At 44.4% G+C, this 25,996-nt stretch overlaps 1 protein-coding gene across 1 annotated transcript in view; it reads right to left on the minus strand.

Moving 5' to 3' along the window:
• Window positions 1–25,996, minus strand: part of LOC306924103 (uncharacterized protein) — a 45,500-nt gene that overhangs the window by 18,195 nt on the left and 1,309 nt on the right. The window contains exons 3-5 of the mRNA XM_079502452.1: window positions 9,481–9,599; window positions 8,557–8,752; window positions 4,511–4,585 (exon numbers count right to left, since the gene is read on the minus strand). Of these exons, the coding sequence (XP_079358578.1) occupies window positions 4,511–4,585; window positions 8,557–8,752; window positions 9,481–9,599 (390 nt within the window). The remainder of the gene's footprint in view (window positions 1–4,510; window positions 4,586–8,556; window positions 8,753–9,480; window positions 9,600–25,996) is intronic.

Genomic DNA, 25,996 nt, shown 5'->3' on the forward strand with positions numbered 1-25,996 from the left:
GTAGTCATAGCACTTTATAGTACACATGTATAATATATTATATAGTATAGTATGTATAGTTTACATAGATACTCCACTGTTACGTTCTTAGTTTACGCATGATTCATGATAACTACTTTTTATACATGTGATGTATGCCATGCTTTTTGTTATTGCTTAATGTAAGTCGCTCTGGATTAAGAGCGTCTGCTAAATGCCTAAATTGTAAATTGTAAAATTGTAAATTGTTGCGTTGGCCCGCGTTGCGATACAGAAGTCCACAGATACAGAAGTGCACAGTGACACGCGTTGTATGCAGCTGTTTTGTGTTGCAGCGCGCGTGTAGTGTTGTTGTTGTTATCCATATATGCGCCTCGGTTCGTCCCGTTTGTTCCACGCCAGGTGTCGACGCAGTCGTTGGCGAAAATTTCTTATTATTTTAACTGTGTATGTAATCGCGGCTAGTAGCACACATTTTTTTTTAGGAGCACGATGAAAAGTTATCAAATAATGTGTTTGAGGGCCCTCCTATATACAGCTGTAGTCCCCACACGTCTCAATATTTGCCATTGACAAAGAACAGAGAAATTAGGTCGAAATGCCGCTAAATATGACGTAAATTAAAATGTATTATATATATATTTTTTTTTAATTGAATGTAAATACTTTACTTATAAAGAAAACCTGGCAACCCGCACCCCGCGGTCATTTTCCGCTAACCGGAGCGGTGCTCCCTAGCCTGCTGGAGGGGTTCACATCATCCCATGCACCCTCGAGAGGAAAAAGAAGGAAAATAAATGCAGCCTTGAGCCTACCTACCAATGTGGTGTTGTGGAGCTTGATCACCTCCTCCTCCTCCTTTTCTCCCCAAATTGCCAATCCCAATAAATGCAAAAGTTGCCTAGTGTGAATACTTCCACAGCCTAATTACTAAAGGATAAACTATCAGTGTTCTCCGAAATCGGTCAATGTTTGTCAACTCAGCACGTGTTGACAACGCATAGTAAACAGAAGCCGTGTGTGTGTCACACCAAAAGTGGTGACCTATAGAATCCTGTACATAGAAGCATCACGCAATCGTCTCCCTCCCTGTGTGGGTCACGTGGTGGGCTTTCAGCAAATGGGAGAGGGAATGTAGTGTTGCCAGGTCCGCGTATTGTAAGCGAGTGGTAGTGTGTGTAAGTAGCGTGTTGAATGGCATTTTTTCTGTGCTTGTTTTCATAGACGTGGCAACAAATTAGGCGGGGGTGTCGGTGCTTGTGGCGTGTTTGTGTTTATTATTGATATTGATATTGTTTGCGAGTGTGGACGGGAGCCGGCTTTAGTGGCAGTGCGATGACAATTTGTACGCGGTTGGTGTTGAGTGTGGCCGTGCGGCGCGACATGAGGAGATAGGGAACGAACGACGCGGAGGGTAAGTGTGTGACGTGTTAGTGTGTTGTTGCAGTGTGTGTTGCAGCGTGTTGCAGCGTGTCAGTGACGTAGTAGCTGGTGACTTTCTTTTCGTGGTTTGGGCATTGGGCACACCTTTTCAAATGTATAATAGATAGAGTGCTATGTCTAAATTACATAAGTTCAGCCTTTGCATACGCCTGTAAGGTCGTCGAGTCTAGGGCAAGTGCTACGGCAAGTGCAAGAGGAGAGAGAAGTTTAGGTGTGTCAGTGTTGATGTACTGTATAGTCTTTTGAATACAATTCCATATATTGTATTGTATTGTATATTTTAGTCATCTGAAATGTTTAGTTTTAGTTGACTAAATCCAGCACGATAGTCCATTACGACATGGACAGGCAGGAGGCTACTTCTAATTATCTCTCCCCATTAATTTGCTAATAGTTAATTCATATAGCCTACTCCCACTACTGTCTGTTTCTCATTGGTTTCAAGCTAACTTGCACATGCCCACATAGTACGTCAGGCGTTCCATTTTAAGCAGTCTCTACTATATGCAAATTTGCGTTCACTCACTTGTGTGCGTGTGTGTGTGTGTGTGTGTGTGTGTGTGTGTGTGTGTGTGTGTGTGTGTGTGTGTGTGTGTGTGCGTACGTGCATGCGTGTGTGAGTTTGTGTGTGCGTAGTGCGTCCGTGTGTGCGTGCTAGCATGTGTGTGTGTGTGTGTGTGTGTGTGTGTGTGTGTGTGTGTGTGTTAATTGATGGATGGAGTGTGATTAGATAATAATAAGCAGCAATTCACGCAGAGCTGATGTAACTGATTGTAACCAATGTGCTGCCATTCAGCCTCAGATCACAGAGCGTAACATTTGACACACAACGTTCCCACAACGTTCCCACAACGTTCCCACAGCTCAACAATAAAGCTAAGCTACCCGACCAAGAAGAGCTAAAAATATAACATCAAACAACCAAAGCATCAAGCCGAGAACAAGACCAAGCGCTCGAGATATCTTTTCAGAACATTAGCATCTTTATTACACTGTAACGGGAGGGACCTATGAGTCAGAATACCTCAGAACGAGGTATATATATATTATTTATTTATTTTAATTATGGATGAATGCCAATTAATCAAATCTCGTAATCACGTTTTGGCACAGTGGGGTAGGCTACAGTATGGTATTTACAGATTTCAGCACAGATTGTGTTATTGGCCGAAACATGAAATAGCCATGTTATCAATCAGCCCCGAGACGTCACAGCGTTAAGATCAATACATACATGTAGCAAAGCCGTACCTCAGAATCAATCATATTGGCACACATCATCGCGATGGTCCACAAGGACAAAATGAATGCTTTCATTTTAACCCATAAAGTAGCTATAAGCAACAATATAATAAGAGCCGAGACCAGATCCTACAAATGTCTTCTAAATCCTGACAGTTTCCTGTTTCTATATCAGTGGTGTTGACATTTTCATGTCAAGGACCCCAGAAATTATGTGTAATTGGCCGCCGACCCCCATCTGAAAATATGTTGTTCCAGGGACCAAATATGAGTTTAAAAAATGCTGTAGCCTAAAAGAATATATATTCAAAGACACATTTTCAAAAAAATAGCAGATCTACAAGCTCGTAGCACGGCACTCGGTGCCACGCTATGATCTTGTAGATCTGCTATTTTTCAATAGCTAGTTTAAATTAAAGCTAAGGTGACACAGATGGGTTCCAGGTGTTAATGGGCTAACAGATACTGTACGTATTCAACGTTGATACTCTTGAAGCCTCTGAACGGCCGACTCATTACAAAACCAACGACACAATACAAATCCATACTGCGTCATGAGAGATGAGCAGGCTGCTTATTGCTGCAAGTTTGCAACGTCTGCGGTTTATGGCCGAAACCTTTGCCTTGATGGCAGATCATTGACATAAAAAAAATGTCACATGAGACAAACGTCAATTCAATTACATTTGTGTCTCAGTATTGAGGGCATGGCAGTTGACAGACACACAATAATTATCCCCTGCTGGCCGGCCCAGGATCGAAATTCCGCTAGAGAGTGTCTTCCTTCTTTGTCTTAATTACCTCCACATTACACAGTGGAGCCCTCCGTGTTAACAGCTCTCTGCTCTCCTACAATCTTAACCACTTAAGCCCTGCCTAGACTATACTACAGGTATGTAATATAAAGTAGGAAAAATAGCTGTTCTACATGCACATGGGACTTTGTTTGACGGAGATATCCTTTTAGACTAAGTGTTTGACAGCACTGACTGTGCTGTTTACATTTCTGCTTAATAAAATATTCAATCAATCAATCAATCAATAAATCAAGCAATCAATGTCAACTGTTGTGAGCTTGTAGATCTGCTAATTTTGCATTAAAAAAAAATAATTAAACATTTAAAAATGTTCGGAAAATGTGCCCCAAAAAACGAATCTATCCTTGGCCCTCTCATTTTCTCCCTCTACACCAATGGTTTTCAACCATTTTCACATAAAGGTCCATTATTTATTCAGCATTTGAGCCACGGACCACCATTTGAGCCTCTCAGACTGTGCTGTATTGATCAGAATAACAATTATTCTACAATCTACAGTATTGTGTAAATTAAGTAATGCAGATGTTTAACAAACAGTTAACTCTTGAGAGTGTAAAATGAAAACCAAATGGACACGTACGGAGTCCAACTCTCCATCATTTAGCTGGGGACCCCCTGGAACCCCCTCAAGGACCACTGGTGGTCCACAGAACACTGGTTGAGAACCACTGCTCTCTTTGTTGCTATTTTTCCCTGGATATTTTCTCCAGAACAAAGATGCCAGGGATCATGTGGCTAATGAGAGAAAACAATACTAATGCATAGTCACCAAGAACAATTCAGTCTCTATTGTCTCTTGGCCTTTCAGAGCAGACATAAGGTATCTGTTATTGATCATCTGATTGATGTCTGGTGCATTTCATGTCTGGGGACAGCATATTAAAATACATTGTAGATTTGATATGTTGAATAGAACATGCAGGAGCTTATTCCATCCTCTTCACACATTCAGTTGTCGTATCAGTCTGCAGGCCTACAGCTACAACATACACCAGGGAAACAAAAGAACATGGAAAATAAAATGATACCTTGTAGATTTAGGATCTGGTGTGTAAAGGCCTCTGCCTGGTGAGCACTAGACAGACGCTCATCCTCCAACAAACCTATCAAGAGGGAGAGGAGAGAGAGAGAAGAGAAGAGAAGAGAAGAGAAGAGAAGAGAAGAGAAGAGAAGAGAAGAGAAGAGAAGAGAAGAGAAGAGAAGAGAAGAGAAGAGAAGAGAAGAGAAGAGAAGAGAAGAGGTCAACGTGCAATAAGACATATCACACCGCAGGGACAACGCTAAAACCGTCTTGACCCTTTGGTGTGGTTAGGGCTTAAATCCATAATTTATTCTGACCCCTCCCCGAAAAGGCCTAGCTGTCCTGGCCCCATATCCATAATTTATACATTATGGATAATTAGTGTGGACTTAGACTGTTATTCGTCTCAACTGCCAGTGAACTGAATCCGACAACTTCCATTTCCAGTTCAATATTCAAGATAGCTTTATTTGTATTTTTATTTTTCCTTCTGCAAGCAGCATCAGGAAGATAACTCTTCTGGTCACCGCCGGTGTGTCAAACACTAGCTTTCTGCGTGCACTCATGTCACCAATTAGCATCAACTGAACTCAAGGCCAGCACGTAATGACCTCATAACAAAATGGTAATATGACTGCATGTGGCAGCTGGTGTTAATAATCATCTGGGGGGGGTTGGTGACCACAGGGTATATTGGGACCTTGTGGCTTTGGGGGTCTTTCCTCACACACATTATGAGTCAGCCTATGACTATGTTACCCCTCCCCTTCCCTGACACACACACACAGGGTGCAGGCACATTCTCACGTCAAGAGGCGGCAAGAAGACGCCTTGAGCAGGCGCCTCTTCCATGTTTTTTAGACAGCTGGTGGATGGAAATGACGCTGGCGCGTGGATTCAACTTGTAGCGTCGGGCCGTCGGCAATGCCTTTCCGTTTGTTGAAACCGCGCACTATAGTTGAAGTTGAAGCCGCGCACTATAGCGTCATTTCCATCCACCAGCTGTTTAAAAACCCGGCGGGGACGCCCGTGTCTCTATAGGCGTTTTCTGACGCGTAAGTGTGCCTGCGCCCAAACACACACACACACACACACACACCACTAAAAAAAAGAACAGCATGGACAGCTGAGCATTCCCGGTGGGAGTAACCCCACACCTCCTCCCAGAAGTGATGTCACGGTGCGTCGGTGCACTCTGTGTGTCTGGAAGCTTCCTCGAGGCATGGCCGCCGGGGTGAGCGAACGCAACGCGTCTGAGGAATGCCTGCCTTGAAGCTCTCTGCCAGACAAACAACTGACCTCACTGCTTCCACTGTGACACCCTACCCCACCCCCCAGTGGTGGAAAGTAATCAAGTACATTAGGTCTTAAGTACTGTACCTATAGAGTACAATTTTGAGGTAATTTTATTTTACTTGAGTACTTAATGTGTCATGTACATGTCAGCACTTTTACTTCTTTTACTACTTTTGCTCCAGTACAATTATTTGAAAAAGTTACTGGTTACTTTGTAGATTTGAATTGCTATTACAAAACAGTACATAACCTACTTCAGCCTATACATTTCGGGCATTTGAAAATAGCTGATCTACAAGCTCACAATGTGTCACGAATCACGATGCAACACGTTGTGAGCTTGTAGATCGGCTATTTTCAAATGTTTTGAAAACTTGAAATGAGACATTCTGCATAAGGAGTACTTTCTTCTTTTGGTACTTTAAGTATATTTTGATGCCAATACTTTTGTACTTTTACTCAAGTTAATTTCCAGACTTCACTTGTAACAGTGTATACTTCTACACTACAGTATTGATACTCTTACTCAAGTAAAACATTTGAGTACTTTTCCCACCACTATCCACCCACCCTCCCTCGCGCACCACAGTGCACTATGTTCAGAATCTTCCTCGCCTAAATATCTCGCGCGGCACATCATCGACACATCATTTCTGAGACGTGACAATCCTAATAGCTGTGGCGAAGGAGCCCTGTCAGTGGTCGACTGGTCGCACGTAAACATTTAGACTGCAAGATGTTACACTGGATTATAGGACTAAAAGATTGTGTGTCCACAGTGCAGAGTGGACGGACGGACAGACAGACAGACAGACAGACAGACAGACAGACAGACAGACAGACAGACAGACAGACAGACAGACAGACAGACAGACAGACAGACAGACAGACAGACAGAACTACAACATGATGTCACTGAGCCGCGGTGAAGAGCAAACCACCGCTCTCAGTGGCGTCAATACCTTGGCTCCAGGGGGAAAATAAAATGTACTTTTAAAAATAAATCCATGTATGTCTCTTTGTCTATCTGTGTTGATTATTCTATTATTAAATTACAGTACAGTTTACAGTTTTACAGTTTTTGCAAGGTTATTATATTGCCCACACCATGAATTGCCCCTATCTCAACAAATGGTATATTCCAAGAGCGAGGTTCAACATCAGCAGGTGCAACACATTGTTAATTAGCAAGCTGCAGTGGCTGGCGCGCAATTCCAAGATTCTGTCAGTCTGGCAGAGAGAGCGCAAACTGAGACAGATTGTGTTTACACTTGTGTGCTGCTTGTAGGCTAACATGAAAGGGAAGCAACACTCCCTACAACTACATCCCTTTAGATAGATAGATAGATACTTTATTAGTCCTTTCGGAAATTTGTTTTGTGCACAGCAGTCATCAGGATATACATAAAACATATGCAACAAACAGTACATAGACAATAAAGAAACAATGCCAACAGAAGGCATTGGGGAAAAAGACTTTTTGGGGAAAAAGACTGCGACTGCCCCAGCAGCAGCAGCAGAAGAAGAAGACAGTGACATGAGTGACGACTTGATTATCATTGACGACTTGATTATCACCACCACCAGCAGCAGCACAGGCAGAGGCGTATCTACAATAAGGCGAGGGCAGGCGGCCGCCTGTCCAAATCCATTTCTGGCCTGGCCAAAATCCATACAATGAGAAAAAATCACACCCGTGTGAACTGAGTGGTGTAAGGTCTGTCTGACGTAATGAAATCATGTCTGACGTAATGAAATCACACCCGGATGTGATTTCACAACTGGCTTTTTTTGTGCAGAAAAAATGAGCATGGTTGCTACGGTCATCCAGTTCACCCGGGTGTGATTTAATTACGTCAGAAATTATTTTGAACATAGCAACCATGCTCATTTTTTCTGCACAAAAAAGCCAGTTGTAGGAGTGGTTTACACCACTCAAAAAGAGGACAAAAACAAGACATGAGAACTATTAAAATGGACAGCTGATTGGCCGTTGCGGTAGAGCGCGGCCCTCAATCACCCATTGGAATGTAAATGCATGCCTTTCAGCCTTTGTATCCCACTCGTCTGGCAGGTATATCTCTTTGAAAACCTACGATTGTGCGCGGGGAGACGACAATTAACATATCTTGCCTGGCCAAAACGTAATTCCTGGATACGCCACTGAGCACAGGTAAACGCTAATGCCGTCAGTCTCAAAGACACCCGACTTAATATTTCTAGGAAAATGAAGGGAAATGGAGGAAAACGTGTAAAATGACTTATACTGGATCTTTTGTCCACTCGTCCCTCCCTAGCATTTTTGTCTAGTTTTTATTTGTTGACGAAATTGTCAGTATATTTAGTCTCAGTTTTAGTCATCGTAGCTCAGCTTTCATTTAGTTTCCATTTAGTTTTCGTCAGTGATTTTTTGTCATAGTTTTAGTCCAGTGGTTCCCAAAGTGGGGTCCGGGACCCCCAGGGGTCCTTGAGGGAGTTCCAGGGGGTCCCCAGCTAAATGATAGTTAGGAACCAAATGGCCTCAGAGTTAGACTAATGCATGTCAAACTGGGGGTCCTTGAAATTAAATGGGTTGAGAATCTCTGCTAGAGCCATAAAATCTTCTCTTATGGGGGTCTTTTTCAAATGGGGGTCTGCGGGCTGATTAGTGTCAATTTGGGGGTCCTTGACATGAAAAAGTTTGGGAACCACTGTTAGTCGACGAAATCAACACTTCACTTTACTCTCTCTCTCTCTCTCTCTCTCTCTGACTCTCACCCTGTAGCTCGTGGAAGCTCTCCTGGTGCTTGTTGGACCTCTCCCTGGCCTCGTCCAGCTCCAGGAACAGATGCAGCACCTGCGAGCGCAGCTCCTCCAGCTCCTGCTCCTCCGTCAGAGGGTCCTCCTCCTCCTGCTCCTTCTCCTCCTCCTCCCTCCTCTTCCTCTCCTCGCCTTCCTCCTCCTCCCGCGCTCTCTGATTGATTGATTGATTGATTGAACATTTTATCCACAGGTTGTAGAATAAGTCAATATACAAAAACTGCTACGAGGATAATAAAAAAGCACTAAGACTTGTTTTACATCAGGATCCTCCATTTTCAATTCATCAGAACATTTAAAGACGTACAAATATACACTTCTATGAAAAACAGGAGATCATCATACAGTACAGTACAGTACAGTACAGTACAGTACAGTACAGTACAGTACAGTACAGTACAGTACAGTACAGTACAGTACAGTACAGTACAGTACAGTACATCATACAGTAGCAACAATACAGTTAACCCCTTGTTTGAGCCGAATCTGGGTTGCACATGGTTTGTTGAACTCCCTCGGGTGTTGTGGGTGTGGACTTCGTTGACTTAAGGAAGTATTTTGACATGGGTACATGGGTATCTTAATGGTGTAGCGAATCTTGTAGGGGTTCATTCGGCACTGTCGTACATGGGTGTCTTGGTGGTGTAGCGAATCTTTAAAGATGTCTTTTTTTTGCTTTTTCTGCCTTTAGTTAGTGGATGAACTGTACGGTATGGTGACAGGAAATGGGGAGAGAGATGGGGGATGACACGCAGCAAAGGTCGTCAGGATCGGGAGTCGAACCAGCGACACGCCGTCAGGCTGGCTTAGCAGCCTAGGTACCCGGGACCGCTACACTATAGCCGCCCGGGGTGTAGCGAATCTTGTAGACAAGACCCATACCTCCTCCTGGTCCATGTGCTCCTTCTCGTTGTCCTCCTCCAGGACTCCGCGCTCCTTGGCCGACGTGATGTCGTTGTCCATGGTGGGGCTGCACTCGGCCTTCAGGTCGCACTGCTCATCTGTCCCAGAGAGAGAGAGAGAGAGAGGTGAACAAAGGGGTTGTGAAGTGCAGTGGTGGAAGAACTACTCAAAAAACATTGCCAGGTGCTTGAAAAGCACCTGGACTACATTTGCTACTACCTCTAGTAGCGACCGTAGTGGATACTTTTTCATGATTGGCTGCCTCGTCTCTAGGCTGCCTCTAAGCCAATGGGAGACTTACCCATAAAACCCATAGTCTGAACGGCATAAAACCCATACCCTGAACGCCGCAACGTGAAGCCGTGAGGCTCACAGCTTCAGCGTGGGCTGCGGTACACAAACTGATTATACTGTAAACGAGAGTCATTCTTGTTTTTTTTACTAAAGTAAAAGACCAATACCTCAATGTAAGAATGTTACAATTAATAGTTCGGTATTAAACTCATTGACTCGAGTAAAAAGTACAAACGTATAGGCATAAAAATGTACATAAAGTACCAAAAGTAAAAGTACTCATTGTGCAGAAAGTCCCATTTCAGTTCTCAAAATGCATTAAAATCTTTTGAAAATAGCAGATCTACAAGCTTGTAAAGTTGTGAAGCGTAGATATATTGGCTATTATCAAATAGCCAATATAGGGCTGAAGTGGTAAATGTATGTTTTGTAATAATAATCAAAATCGACAAATTACGTAGTAAGTCAAGTTTTCAAATAATTCTAGTGGAGTAGGTATTTGTCTCTGGGATGTAATGGAGTAGAAGTAAAAGTATAGACAATTGGAAATACTCCGGTAAAGTAAAAGTAGCTCAACATTGTACAGAAGTACAGTAGATAAGTACATGCACTGAGAGACAGGAGGAGAGAAGGTGAGTGAGCCTGCTGCATCCCATCACTTTTCAAAGGACAACAGCGCCATCTTGTGGTTCACATTTCACCAGATCTATTGCACACAACTCAGACTGTATGCTCAAATCAGACTGTATGCCCAAATCAGACGGTATGCCCAAATCAGACTGTATGCCCAAATCAGACGGTATGCCCAAATCAGACTATGCCCAAATCAAGCTGCATGCCCAAATCAGACGGTATGCCCAAATCAGACTGTATGCCCAAATCAGTCTGTATGCCCAAATCAGACTGTATGCCCAAATCAGACTGTATGCCCAAATCAGACGAGGTCTGTTTTTAGATGCTAATTTGCAACATGATGACTGACAACAACACGTCCCCACCGGAAGCATGAGATCAGAGATGACGCTTTGACAAGAAATTTCTCCCCCAAGGACAACAACTCCTGGAGAAGAATAAAACAACGTGTGACGAAACAAACGTGTCGAACTGTCGACTGTGCGAAACATTGCCGTTAAGGACGGTACAGACTTGAACAAAGACCCATGCATGACGGCCATGTTGTCCAGTGCAATTTACAATACACGGCTTGGTTTAGGAACCACACATGGATTTGAATTCATGTCCAGTAGGTGGAGTGATATGCTTAGTTCAATGAAGGAGAGAGAGAGAGAGAGAGAGAGAGAGAGAGAGAGAGATGACTCACCCCTCAGCAATGTACCCCAAAGTCCACAACAACACAAACTACCAACTAGCAACGTTTCAACAGCTGGCCTGTTGCTCACTGGAGCACTGAGTGTGTCAGTGTACCCTGGATTATTTATTCCAAAAACACAGACACAAAGCGAGTTTATCTCTCCATTGGTAAGCAATGAGATGGGAGCAAATACACAGTTAATAGGAAGTCGCTTTCCACATTTATTGTTTTAGATTTAGGAGGCAAAAACAAAACAAAAAGGTCACATGATATTTGGGCTACATCGACCGAAGCCAGTGGCTAAGTGGAGACCGGTGGCCACGGTCACACTCACATCCCAAGAAATATGAATCACTGAATGTGAACACGCGTGCATGGACACACACACACACACACACACACACACACACACACACACACACACACACACACACACACACACACACACACACACACACACACACACACACACACACACACACACACACACACACACACACACACACACACACACACACACACACACACACACACAGGGGGCCATCAATCATTTCACAGTTCCTCGCTGTATAGGGTCAAATCCATTTCAGAGATAAATGGTTATGTGGCATATGAGCCATTCACATGGGAGCTATCTCCGAGTGCCCTGCTATTGCTATTTTCCCTGAGAGTGTGAGACAGATTAATGTTCACCGAGCTAGCAGGGAGAGAGAGGTGTGGCAAAGGTAGAGGAAAGAGCCAGAGAAACTAGACTAACTCAAAGGCTGCTTCCAATTTACAATTTACAATGTAGGCATTTAGCAGACGCTCTTCATCCAGAGCGATTTACAGTAAGCAAGAACAACACATGGTAATATATCAAATACATAGATGTATTCTACAACAGTAGAATATGTGTACAGTGAAGCGATACACTATAGACTGCTAGTGCTATATGTCTACATAAAATGCTATCTAAATTACATAAATTAACCTTTGCGTACGCCTGTAAGGTCGTGCTTGATTTAGAATGACGCCACCCGGCATTATTCTGGCCTGGTTGCGTGACTCAAACTGTGAGCGTGGCTGGATGCTTTGATGTGCGAGGCAGCAGAATAGTTTCTTTGTCTTGCTAGGCGAGAGTTAACCTTTAAACGTTAACATGGGAGCACGCGGGACACAGATTATACGTTTTCATCACACTACTGTATTCATATGACATCAATAGAGGGCATTGCGGCCTTATCCTCTCTCTCTCTGTCTGGTAATGATGTTAATTTGTACAATGTTGCCCCGGAGAGCCCCGACGAGAGAGGTTTTCATGAGCGCTGGCTGTGCGAACGTCTCATTAAAGTTTGATACCGGAGTAATGAGCTGGTCATAAATTAGAGAGCCGGAAGGAGCGGGGGGGAGTTGGAGAGCCGGCTGTGCAGCCACAGGCAGCAACAGGCTATCAGGAGACCACACCAAACCCTGTGCAGCCACAGGCAGCAACAGGCTATCAGGAGACCAAACCAAACCCTGTGCAGCCACAGGAAGCAACAGGCTATCAGGAGACCAAACCAAACCCTGTGCAGTCACAGGCAGCAACAGGCTATCAGGAGACCAAACCAAACCCTGTGCAGCCACAGGCAGCAACAGGCTATCAGGAGACCAAACCAAACCAAACCCTGTGCAGCCACAGGCTATCAGGAGACCAAACCAAACCAAACCCTGTGCAGCCACAGGCTATCAGGAGACCAAACCAAACCAAACCCTGTGCAGCCACAGGCAGCAACAGGCCATCAGGAGACCAAACCAAACCCTGTGCAGCCACAGGCAGCAACAGGCTATCAGGAGACCAAACCAAACCAAACCCTGTGCAGCCACAGGCAGCAACAGGCTATCAGGAGACCAAAACAAACCCTGTGCAGCCACAGGCAGCAACAGGCTATCAGGAGACCAAACCAAACCCTGTGCCAAAACCTAAACCGAACATTACTCGCCCCCTACTTTTCTACTAGTGGAGGAAAAAGTACTCAATTGTTTTGCTCAATACTGCAATGTATAGGACTACTCCGTTACAAGTAAAAGTTCGGAATTCAAAATGTACTTGAGTGAAAGTATTGGCATCTAAATGTACCCAGAGTGAAAGTACTCTCGCGCGGGCGGTTGAGATCATACGCATAATAGCTCATTCAGCCTCATGTTTTCACAGATCAAGTGTCCAGTTTCAAAGAAAGCAAACCCCGGGCCGGGCGCGAAGAAGTGGTTAACACACTGATCCGGGCAGCACTCGCCTCCGCCTCCCAGTTCTTCTGCCCATTTTTCCATACGTTCCATACATTTTCGTTTTAATTTGTACCTGATGTAAAGAAGCCTTAGTGGTATTTGGTATTGACCTATTTACAAATGTCAATCAAGCTTGTTTGTGTGTATATTTTATATAATTGTATATGCGGTAGACTATATTAATGTCTGTAGTTATTAATGCCTGTAGTTATATGTACATAGCCTACTTTATCCGCGGGATTCAGCGTTTTGGCCAAAGCGATAATTTAAGCATAATAACATTATCATTTGAAAATGTATAGATGTCTCTTCAACAAATGGGAGCCAGCGGCAGGCTTTTTCCAATTGCGGTCCTTTTCATAATTCAGTGTTTTAGGCAAAGCAATGCAGGCCTAATTATTATATTATGTTCATTCCATAGCAAAACTCTGTTGCGTGCGTGCGCGCGAGTGTGTGTGTGTGTGTGTGATTCTGATCTGTCATCTCTGCGTGTGTTGACACTATACACACACGCAGAAGAACGGGAGACGGAGGGGCGGGGGGTGCGCTGCCCGGAGCAGTGTGTTAAGCAGGTCTTTAAGTGCCGGGATATGGCATGAGAACGTGCCAGCCCAGGACTCTGGACTTTCAGCTGCACTATAAGAGGTGCTTTAGCGCCTCCAGAGAAGTCCCTGTAGCACCCCCAAAATGTACTTTTACCCCACAGTCTGCTAATATAACTATTTTTGTTAAAATCTCTTTGGTGGTCACTGGTCATATTATATTAGATTAGTGAACGTATGGTAACAAATATTAGCTGTGCATTATTGCATGCTTGTTAGCGGGTGTGACATTGCTATAACATAGCAGTAAAAGCTGCCCAAAGACGTGTGTTTAAGGGATAACCCCCCCCCCCCCCCCATTACTAGTCAAGCTAGCTCCCTTCCAGCACCCTCAGTAAAAAAGGTCTGGAGCCGCCACTGGTGACATCTGCACATAATAGGCCATAAAGGCACCACTTTGTTTCAGCGTCAGGTTACATCATCATCATCATCTTGGACTGCTATGCGCATTCTGTCTGGCTGCAGCACCTGAGATGACGCTGCTGGCTGCATGCTGCAGGCTTGGCCCAGCGTCTGCGTCACACTGGGATCGCATTGGACACACAATAGAGAGACGGACTTCGAGAGTGTCGAGAGAGAGAGAGGCGGCTCCTCAGGGGGACTGACAGTTATCTAACCCAGCGTTTCCCAAACAGCCCATATGTGGGTCGCGGACACATTTTCATGGGTCCCTTAAACTTCTTTGTTTCCCACATTTTGTTTTTAATTATTATACATTTTCAAAAGATTTACAAAAAATCATGTCATAATTTGAAAACAAAATTCAAAGGTTTGTTTCAGTAATTTCATGAAGAAACTAGATAAAGTGCCCCTCGGGGTACAGGTCTCCACCAGGGCAGGTCAGGTTGTGGCCTCCTGGTGGTGCTATAATAGGCCAATGTGAAAAGGGTGCCATTTATTCTTACGCCTTGGATGGCAATTGGATGATTTGAGGCATTTTGTTCCAAAAATGTGTTATAATGCGCTATAACAGGCCAATGTGAAAAGGGTGGAATATATTCCTCAGCCTAGTATAGGAAAGTCTGTGATTTCACGTAAATTGCACGCTGCGTTCATGATTTGAGGCTTCTTGTTCAAAACGGGCCAATCCTGCCAACTTTGAAAGCCAATGTTAGCCAATTAGGATGGAATATGAAATATCGGACAGATCCGGCTTGAACACATGACTATAGAGATAGTGTGTAACGATTTGCGAGATTTTTGGACAGAATCTGGAGAAGTAATATAAAAAAATTTGTTTTTCAAAAGTCGGCGCAAAAGTGGCACTATGACAGGCCGTTCTGGAAATTTGGGGACAGAGGTTCATCATTGGAATCCAGGGAGTGTGTGTGCAAAAAATCTGTCTGCTGGCTGCTGTTGGCTGACTGAAATCAAATTTAAACATTAGCTCTGTGACAATTCCGTTTGTTTTCCCGTCTCACCCGCGTCTTAAACAACGACGGAGCACACTCTGTAAATGAAGTGTGTTTTTATAGAGACGTAAGCAACGAGACTTTGAGCAGAGTGCAAAGTGTTTGGGAAAGCACTACTGCTTCTTTGAAGTTGCCATTCAAAGGCCTTCTACCCTCAAGAGATTCATTGCATAATACTGTGTAGTGTCGCGTTTGAAGAAGAAAAAGATGAAACGTATTTTTTTGTCATAGAATTCCTGAAATGTTTCTTGGCACGTTGCCAACTGCTACAGGATAATCTCATTTTATCGCGAGGTAACATCTGGAACCAAACAGACTTTGAAGAGAACTGAAAATGAACCGTGAACAGAAAGAGCCGGAAGCTGGCATCATCAGATCCACTGAGCACCCAAGTTGACAACACAGGCTTGAACAGGCAGGTGCCAGTGGTGGTGATGATGGTGTTTGTGTGCGTTTGCGTTGTGTGCACGTGCGTGCGTGCGTGCGTGCGTGCGTGCGTGCGTGCGTGCGTGCGTGCGTGGCCTTGGGATATAATTGTCAACTTATTGTCTGGGAGTCTTGTCCCCAGACAATAAATCACTCTGGATTAAAGGAGAATTCCATGCTAGAAGGCTTTCTTACCTTTTTTTGTAGTTATTATGTCCCCACCAAAGAGGTCCAGGTGTTATTTTGTGCAAAAGTGCATTATTGGCTATTTCCCCTAATATAAGCCTTCAATGGGGGTTGGGTTTTTGTGCTAATTCGCTTATTTCCATGGAAATAAGTAGTAAAGTGTGCCGCTTGGGATACTATTTACATTATGAAGAGAGGATATATGCAAGCGATGATGAGCGATGGAAATAAGCGAATTAGCACAACACCCCATAGCCCCATTCAATTCAATTCCCGTGGCCTGCAATTGGGAGGATTGCAAAAGACAAACGCTAAAAAGTTGGATAAATACTGTTCTGTCTCGGCTATATGATGGGCAGCCTGCATGTCTATCTGGAGAAGACGATGTGTCATTTATCTTTGAGTGGCTAAGTGGGGAGAAAAATAATCATCTGTCAAATTATTGTATATCAATGTGCTATCTTCTTTTCCCCTCTGTGTGTTTATAAATATGTGCAGCAGTTGTATCCGGTTTGACCGTAATGTAACCTATAGCTTCTAATCAGTGTTTGGATCTATTATGTATAGCGCTTTTTGTGCAGATCCGAGTGTGTGTGTGTGTGTGTGTGTGTGTGTGTGTGTGTGTGTGTGTGTGTGTGTGTGTGTGTGTGTGTGCGTGCGTGCAGTGTGTGTGTGTGTGAATGTTTGTTACATATAGCAAAGAGAAAAGCAAGTGTAATCTTGCTAAGTGTGCGTGTGTGGTACACATAGGCTACACGTTGTGTGCCCTGTCTATTGCAGTATGCAGTATATGCCCAGTGTGCATGGCCTGTCCCTACACAATGCTGCTCCACTGTGTGTGCGTGTGCCATGGATGTACGTGGCTGCGTGCGTAGGAGGCCATGCATAATGCACAACGCCCCCTCCCTCTCTCTGCCTGCTTTGCTTTCAACGCGGCCCAGCACTGATGTTCATGGAGCTCATCTCTCTTGTTGGCATGCACGCTCCCTCAGCAACAACCAACCATCCGACGTCCAAATGTATGAAAAATGTATGATTTTTGGCATCTGTGGAGCAGCTTGAAAAGGAGACGGTGATACATCTCAAGGTGTTTGTTGTTCCCAATGAAATAATTTGGATACAACAAACACTGTTATAAACATGAAGGCGGAGTGGTCGCACAACTCGTAGTCACGATGCAAGACCACAACGTTTCGACAAAACAATGCCTTCTTCAGGCATGCCTTCATTCCCTGAAGGCATTTTTTGTCGAAACGTTGGTCGTTTTAAATAAAGTATTTGCATCGTGACTACGACGACGAGTCGTACGACATCCCCCCCGTCATGTTCAAGATTATCTCCCGTGGTCAGCACCTCCCCACTGTTGGTGTGCGCTTCCTACCTCTTTGTTTGTTCTCATGGATTAAAGCAAAATGTAATCTCACAACTGAAACGGTGTGCCACTACACTATACTGGCTCCGTTTCCAAAACAATTAACACAATATTTAAATAAAATGATGGTGTTTTAGTGATATTGTTCCGTATAACCGACTCAGTGCTTTCACCTCAGTGTTCAGGGTCCATGCCATATGGAACGTCCCCCATGCTAATAAGCACCACACTGTGTCATTTCCCCTCTGTGATTTTCTGGCTCAGGTTTAAGAATCTCTCCATCTTTCTTCCATCTGCCTCTCCTCTCCTCTCCTCTCCTCTCCTCTCCTCTCCTCTCCTCTCCTCTCCTCTCCTCTCCTCTCCTCTCCTCTCCTCTCCTCTCCTCTCCTCTCCTCTCCTCTCCTCTCCTCTCCTCCAAACCCCACCCAAACCCTCAGCTCCTTCAGTACCAATACCACCCTTCAAAATGGGGCCGTCAGGTCAGGTGTCCACAACGTATAACCATAGAGTAAGACAGAGTTACGACATTGAGGGGGCAGAAAAACTGCGCTCGAGCGCTGTTCATGGCATGCAGCCTGGACAGTGACAAGCTGGAGTCCCGCCCCCTACCAGGGCCCAGGAAATGATTCCCCGTTCATTTTCCTCATAGACATTTCAAAAAGTATTTAGCCTTGTACAAAGCCAACTCGAGTTGTGAGAAATCATGACAACAAACACAATTTTTCGAGCCGAACAAATAATTGTAATTATTGTGTTTACTGTCATGATTTGTCACAACTCGAGTTGGCTTTGTACGACGCTTAAAAGGTCTTTAAATAAATACTTTTTGAAATGATATGGGAAAAATGCATTGTGAATTATTTCCTGGGCCTGGCGTCGTCATGAAAGGGGGCGGGACTGTGACGCTCTATGTAGAAGAGCCGCCATTGGACTGGCCCCATGAAGTGAACAGAGTTGTCGTAACTCTGTCTTACTCTATGGCTCTGGGTATCACCTGCCCATGACATCATGGCTTCCGCGATGATGATCATCGTCAAAGATTGACAACACTAATCACACATGACATGAAGCAGCCCCTGGGAGACAATCGCAGAGTGTGTGTGTGTGTGTGTGTGTGTGTGTGTGTGTGTGTGTGTGTGTGTGTGTGTGTGTGTGTGTGTGTGTGTGTGTGTGTGTGTGTGTGTGTGTGTGTGTGTGTGTGTGTGTGTGTGTGTGCGCGCGCGTGTGTGTGCGTGTGCGTGCATGTGCGTGCGCGTGTGTGCATGTGCGTGCGCATGTGTGTGTGGGAGGCACAACCACAAGCACGTAACCCTGTGGGGCCTAATGAGCCGCAGCTTTATTTAAATGGTAAAGCCATGTTTGCACTTTTCAAAAGGGAGAGATGAGACATGCAGAAAGTGGGTCAGTTGAGTACTAGGAATACAGATGTGATGCAAAATGTGTTTTGTTTGACCTCATTAAAAGAGCACAAACACAAAATGTGTGCCACTGTGTGTACGTGGGCGATCGTATCAGGGGATGCATGTTTCTCCTCGCTTGCAAGTGCGCAATTGCGCATGCGTTCAGCTTAACAAATTAACTGCTCGTGACGGAACATTCCGCCAATTAGAATCCAACTGGCAACCACTATTGGCGGAACGTTACGTCAGATAAGCTTTATTATTGATATCAAACCAGATCGCTGATTTATTTATTTATTGGCTTGGCCTTTACTTCTTCAGCGATCCTAGGCCGGTTTTGCGCATCCGCAGTGTCATTCACTTCTTATATATATATATATATATGTATACAGCCGGACTTAAAAGCTGAATAACTCGGAGGTCTTTGCTGATTATCCGGTGATCCCGATTGGAACATTGGCGCTTTCTAGAGCAAGGATGGCTTCATTTTAGCTCGCTAGCATTGGCGCTAATTATTGAGTATCTAAGATGGCCGCCCAAGCCGGACGTGTATCCAGCGTGCAACACACTACGATGAAGTAGTTCCAGGTCGGCAGTCTAGCGTTGGTTCTTGTGTCCACCAGGTGGCAGTCAACTTGTTAAGGTATGCCTGTGTGTGTGTGTGTGTGTGTGTGTGTGTGTGTGTGTGTGTGTGTGTGTGTGTGTGTGTGTGTGTGTGTGTGTGTGTGTGTGTGTGTGCGTGCGTGCGTGCGTGCGTCTGTTGGGGAGGTTGGTTGGCGGGTGAATTTCGCACAGCCATTGAGTCTATTGAGGGCTATGAATAGAGGGAAAGTACAAAGCAAGCCTTGCAGGATTAATCCTTTTGATCACATTCACAAATGAGTGGCCTCCCACCTGAAAAGATATCTCTATGCAAAAGCTATCGCAAAAGGAAGGAAGGTTAGTGTGCGTGCGTGCGTGCGTGCGTGCGTGCGTGCGTGCACCGCACATGCATGTGTGTTTAGCTAGGCTATAGGCTTCACTATTGCTAATAATGTAACCTCCACACAGAGAGAAAAAGAAACAGCTGTACAGGAAAAAAGAGGAGAGAAGAGAAGAGAAGAGAAGAGAAGAGAAGAGAAGAGAAGAGAAGAGAAGAGAAGAGAAGAGAAGAGAAGAGAAGAGAAGAGAGGAGAAGAGAAGAGAAGAGAAGAGAAGAGAAGAGAAGAGAAGAGAAGAGAAGAGAAGAGAAGAGGAGAAGAGGAGAGGAGAGGAGAAGAGAAGAGAAGAGAAGAGAAGAGAAGAGAAGAGAAGAGAAGAGAAGAGAAGAGAAGAGAAGAGAAGAGAAGAGAAGAGAAGAGAAGAGAAGAGAAGAGAAGAGAAGAGAAGAGAAGAGAAGAGAAGAGAGAAATTATGTATACTGGCATATACCGTTACTACCCAGTAAAAATCGTATGTTAAAAGGAAGTTTTAAAAGCAAAAGGAGTGATATGAGTTCAACACAGCTTTCAGGAAGGAAAGGGCGAGAGAAAGATAACAGGAAGATGTCAGGAGGAGAGATATAAGGAAGGTCACTCTACGAGCGTGTGTGGTTGGGAAAGATTGCGGATGATGGTGGCTGTAAGATAAAGCAGACAGCTTTTATATCGCTCGCTGTCACGCCAATCAGCGAGTGTTTTTGTGAGTGCAGTGCACTCTGGATTCCCCTGAGGATAGTGGCACAAATCAGCAGGGGGGCATACGTGTTCCCTCGCCTACGCCTATACAATTAACACAGTGATGCGTTGACAAAAGGAATACAAACAAAGTCAAACGTAGGCTACAATTATGGAGCAGCACCAACAACAAACAAACATTACCTTGTATTTAAAATGTATATATTTATAATAATCATGAAGAACATATAGATTTAACATTTAAAACATTAAAATATCTGTAGGGGGGGAGTCCGCTGGCCAAGTGGTCCAGGCGCATGCCACATATAGGCTCTGGTGCGTCGGGTGTTCGAGTCCCGTTCATGATGACCTTTGATGCATGTCTCTCCCGTCTCTCTCTCGCCCTCTTTCCTGTCCATCTTCACTTGATACTATCAATAAAGGCAGAAAAGCCAAAAACAAAAAATCTTTAAAATCTTGGTAGAGTAGGGTAGGCCTACTATTGGCCAATCTGGATTGGAGGGGCACAAAGTCCAATCTGTGTGGGCGTTGCCAGAGCCTTAGATATAGACAGAGTTACGCAAACTGCGTTCATTTCATGGGGCCAGTCCAATGGTGGCTCTCCTACATAGACTTCTATTGAGAATGGAGACAACCAACTGGGACAAGTCCTGGACCGGAAGTAGGCAGAAATGCATTGGACTCAGGCAACAGCCCAGCTTTAATGATCTTAAATCTTAAAATAGCTCTTATTTGCGCCGCCCTCGTTGAAAACAATATATTTCCAACTCCAGCTTGTCCCAGTTCAGGCTGCATGAACAGCGCTCTAGCGCTCGGTTTCTGCCCCCTCAATATCGTAACTCTTCTATTAGATGGCTCTGGGCGTTGTCCCCCAATGCTCCCTTGTAGCGCCGCCATTGCATGAGGACGTAGGCAGGTGAAGCCTGATTTAAACTTTGTGTCGGGCTGTGTCACGCGCCAACTATAGCCGATCTACAAGCTCACAAGGCCTTGCGTCCGCAATGCGTCGCAGGGGTTCAGATTGGCTGTTTCCGGGCACGCGACAGAGCATAGCTTATCGCCACAGACATCAGCGAGGAGGCCTTGTAGCTTAAAACAGAACTGCTTTGAACAAAGTCACCTTTTGCTGCCCAAGGAAAGGAAAGCAGAGACATTACATTACCCTCGCAAATGACAAACTTGGTCACAGGAGATTATAAATACACCGTAATCCATGTGGATCCTTCAGTGTGTCTGTGAAGTGAACCGATAGGAGTTAGCATTACAAGCTAAGCTCTGTCTGTTTATTAGGCCCGATTTTATACCTCATCACACGATGATCTAGAACGATGGTTTTCATTCAACCAGTGGTCCGGGGTCCTTGAGGGGGTTCCGGGTGGTCCCCAGCTAAATGATGGAGAGTTGGTAACCAAATGGACCTTTATAGATCTTGAACTCTTGAGAGTGTAAAATGAAACCAAATGGACCAGTAAGGGTCAAGAGTTACATTATTGTTAAACATCTGTTTTACTTAATTTACAAGAAGTCTACACAATCAACAGGCCTTGATATGAAAATGGCTGAAAACCACTGCTCTACAAGCTCACAACGTGTCACACAACTACCGTTGCACGGCGGAGCGTAAATGAGGCATTGTGTGGTCACTGGTCAGGCAGGATTTACAGCCAAAAACACTCAGCTTCGGTATATCCGGAGCTTTGAAAGCTTTCCCACTGTGAGGTGAGAGATGGTCTCTCTCTCTGCCTGGACTTAAGATAGCAAAGAAACGAGACAGTTGGGGAAGAAGTAAGCCTCCACGGATTAGATGGCAATGGCATCCGTCTTCTGAAAGTCAACCTTTATTGAGCCTGCATTCAGAAAAATCCTCAGTGTTCCATTTTTGAGCGGTGCACACAACGCCGCTCCAATGCCTGGCTTTGTGCGTCCCTGTGTGTCTGTTTGGGGTATGAACAGTACCGCTGGGTGGCCTCAAATGGAACTGTTGAGGAGCTTACAGGCCCATTCACACTGATCACTATGGCTATAACGATACACAAGTATAACTAACAATAAAACAGTACAGTACAGTACAGTACAGTACAGTACAGTACAGTACAGTACAGTACAGTACAGTACAGTACAGTACAGTACAGTACAGTACAGTACAGTACAAAGTAAGTGCTGCAGAGTGTGCAGAGGGACAGGTCACCCTCCACATTGACCCAAATTATGTGAAAATAGGCTCATCACAATGGAAAGACAAAAGGCCTATTCATAGTCCAGTTTTCGGTGAAGAGTTGACCACCGAAAACTAGAACATGACGTCCCGCCGCGGTGGTCACCGCTCACACACACACATCACTCTGTTTTTACTATATTTGGGCAGCTGTGGCTCAGGAGGTAGAGCAGGTCATCCAATGATCTGTGGGTCCGCGGTTCAAATCCCGGCTCCTCTTGTCCACATGTCGAAGTGTCCTTAGGCAAGACACTGAACCCCACCTTGCTTCCAGTGGTCACACCATTTAGTCTAGTAGCCAGCCCATAGAGCCCCATTGTGAACCCGGACATGTTGAGTACACCAAGGTTTTATGTTATAAATGTTGAGTATGGGTCCCCAGCATGTTCTACATGCCGGATGCTAACTTGCATATGTTGAGCAATTTTCATAATTGGCATAATATGTGACCATACCATTAACAACCTATAGAAGGCAAAAAAGTCAAAATTTCATCATGCTTTATGTAGCATGCGTGATGTGTCAAACTAGGGGGTTTTCATGATGCTGAATCCATTTCAAACATTAATTTTGCAAAGAAATACTCATTGGGCTAAAAATGTCACAAATGTGCACATTTGGGCAAGTGGGCATGGCTGTTTTAAGCCCAATGAATGTTTTTTTTTTTGCAAAACTAATGCTTGGAATGGATTCAGCATCATGAAAACCCCCTAGTTTGACACATCACATGCTAGATATTGGTGTGTGAATGTGGGAAGTGAGGACGTTGATTGTTCACCACTTCACCTCCCAATGAAAGAATGAATGGACCATTGTAAAGTGATTTGAGTAAGCACAGAAGAGTGCTATAAAAATGCAATCCATTATTATTATTATTATTATAACCACCGTTTCGGTGGTCAACTCTTCACCGATAACTGGACTATGAATAGGCGTTTAGTCTTTCCATTGTGATGAGCTTATTTTCATTTGGGTAAATGTGTTGTTGTTACTGATACGCTTGGAAAGGAGCCAGCTTAGATGGTTCGGACATCTGGTTAGGATGCCTCTCGGGCGTCTTCCTAGGGAGGTCCTTGATGCACGTCCCACTGGGAGGAGATCCCAGGGCAGACCAAGGACCAGATGGAGGGATTATGGGCCCAATTTTCGTCCATGCTAAACAACCCCTTATCCCTAAACTATTTTGCCTTTTTTAACTATTTTGAAAATAGTTTTTGAATAGATCTACATCGACACGTTGTGAGCGTGTAGATTGGCTATTTTAAATATTCAAAAATGTTTTTCAAAATAGTAAAAAAGGCAAAGTAGTTTAAGGATAAGGGGTTTAGCCCATCTCTAAACTGGCCCTGGAACGCTTCAGGATCCCCCAGGAGGAAGTTACTAATGTTGCTCTGGAGAGGGAAGTCTGGAGCTCTTTGGTGGAGCTGTTGCCCCTGTGACCCGACTATGGATAAGCGGTTGAAGATGTATGGATAGATGGATGGAATCTTCACTGAAAACTGGACTATGAAAATGCCTTAAAACCTCTTGAGCCCCAATCCCCCGCCGACGGGGGCAGAGGCTGTCCACCTCATGAACAGCTCTCAGCGGGTAAATGAGGCTGGTCAAGGTCTTAGGTTCCAACTCCGATATACCCCCCTGGGGTTTAAGAGGTTAAGGTTCGGTCTCCGACGGCCAGCACCACACAGGAAGAGAGACTCTGCTCAGCCAGCGGTCAGCGGGCATTGACCTGTGCTCTGCTATCTGACCGTGTCCATAACAACATCCATCCTTCTAAAGCCCCGCCTGCCTCAAACACTGCTTCTCTGTCACAAAACACACTCACAGGCCACAACCACACACGCACACACACACACACACACCACCATCACTGCTCCTCTGTCTGCCAGACCAACCACACACACACACACACACACACACACACACACACACACACACACACACACACACACACACACACACACACACACACACACACACACACACACACACACACTCCTAGGCTCTTCCTACTCTCCTAGGCTCTTCCTACAGTACTACTTGGGTCACACAGAGATCGGAAAAACATTCCTCAAATTCCACCCATAGCTTTAAATCCCCCCCCCTCCTCCTCCTCAATTTCTGATTCTTCATGCATGAGGCGTACGATGGATGTTTGTGCATTAAAAATGAGAAATAAGTAGAATGCCTCGGCCGAGCACGTAGCCCACATGCAGCACAATAAAGTTCCCCAACAAACAAGCCGTGAAGCGCACAGCAGTGACAAGGGCTATAACTCATTTAGAACTGAGGCCGATTCTAAAAACATGTCTTCTAAATCAGACCGTTTTCTCTTTTCTGAAAAATCTATGTTTCTATATCAGTGGTGCTCAAACTATTTCATGTGAAGGACCCCAAAAGTATATGTAATTTGCTCTGAAAGAATATATTCAAAGATTTGCACCACATTTTCAAGATTTTAAAAAAATAGCAGATCTACAGATCACGCATGTATATCTGCTATTTTTCAATAGCTAAAGTATAACATAATGCTTAAAACTTAAACACCAAAAGGGGTTGGCGTCCTGAATAGGATAAGCAGATGCAGGGCACACAGGAAGCCACTCTCCTAAAGGAATTAATTTGTAGCCTGAATATGTCACGCAAACCCTTCATACTATAAATGCCACACATACGCAGCGTTCGACAAACAAACAACAACGTTCCACACGTCAGATGCATTCTTAAAACGAGTCAAACGACAACTCGTCATCAGCGCAAACACAGATGACTGCATTAATGCAGCTTGAACCACTAACAAGACCAGGGCTCATCACTATTATGCTGCATGGCTTGTGATTGTCATTTTGTCAAAATTAAATGTTTGCCACGGATACATGTACAACATGACCGGATTATATTACCAGAAACCCATAAAGAGCTAGTCCTGAATGACCATAACAGGTCTGTAACTCTGAGAGTGTTTAAATGGAACCAAAATGATTAGGTTCTATTTGTACACTCTCAGAGTTAATATTAAAATACAACATTACATTTCAGAACCACTAGTACTAGTTGGGACTCCTAATATGCCATGGTGTCGTAGTAAATAAGTGTATTTCTAAAGAAAACCTGGACACTTGACATTCAGTAATGGGTATTATGATCAAAATAAGATTATAATGGTGTGTTTAAAACTAGAAAATCTAGAAATTGCCACGAACGAGCGCAAGTCTTTGCCACGGACACATTTCTGAGTACAGACATGTTGATGATCCCTGGACAAGACTATTCCATATCTCTCTCTCTCTCTCTCTCTCTCTCTCCCGTTACCTGCCACTGTGTAGACTCCATCAGATGCCCACAGATGCTATCATCTGTGCCAGTCGTGC

The sequence above is a fragment of the Electrona antarctica genome, assembly GCF_951216825.1.
Source record: "Electrona antarctica genome assembly, chromosome: 5".
NCBI lineage: Eukaryota > Metazoa > Chordata > Actinopteri > Myctophiformes > Myctophidae > Electrona > Electrona antarctica.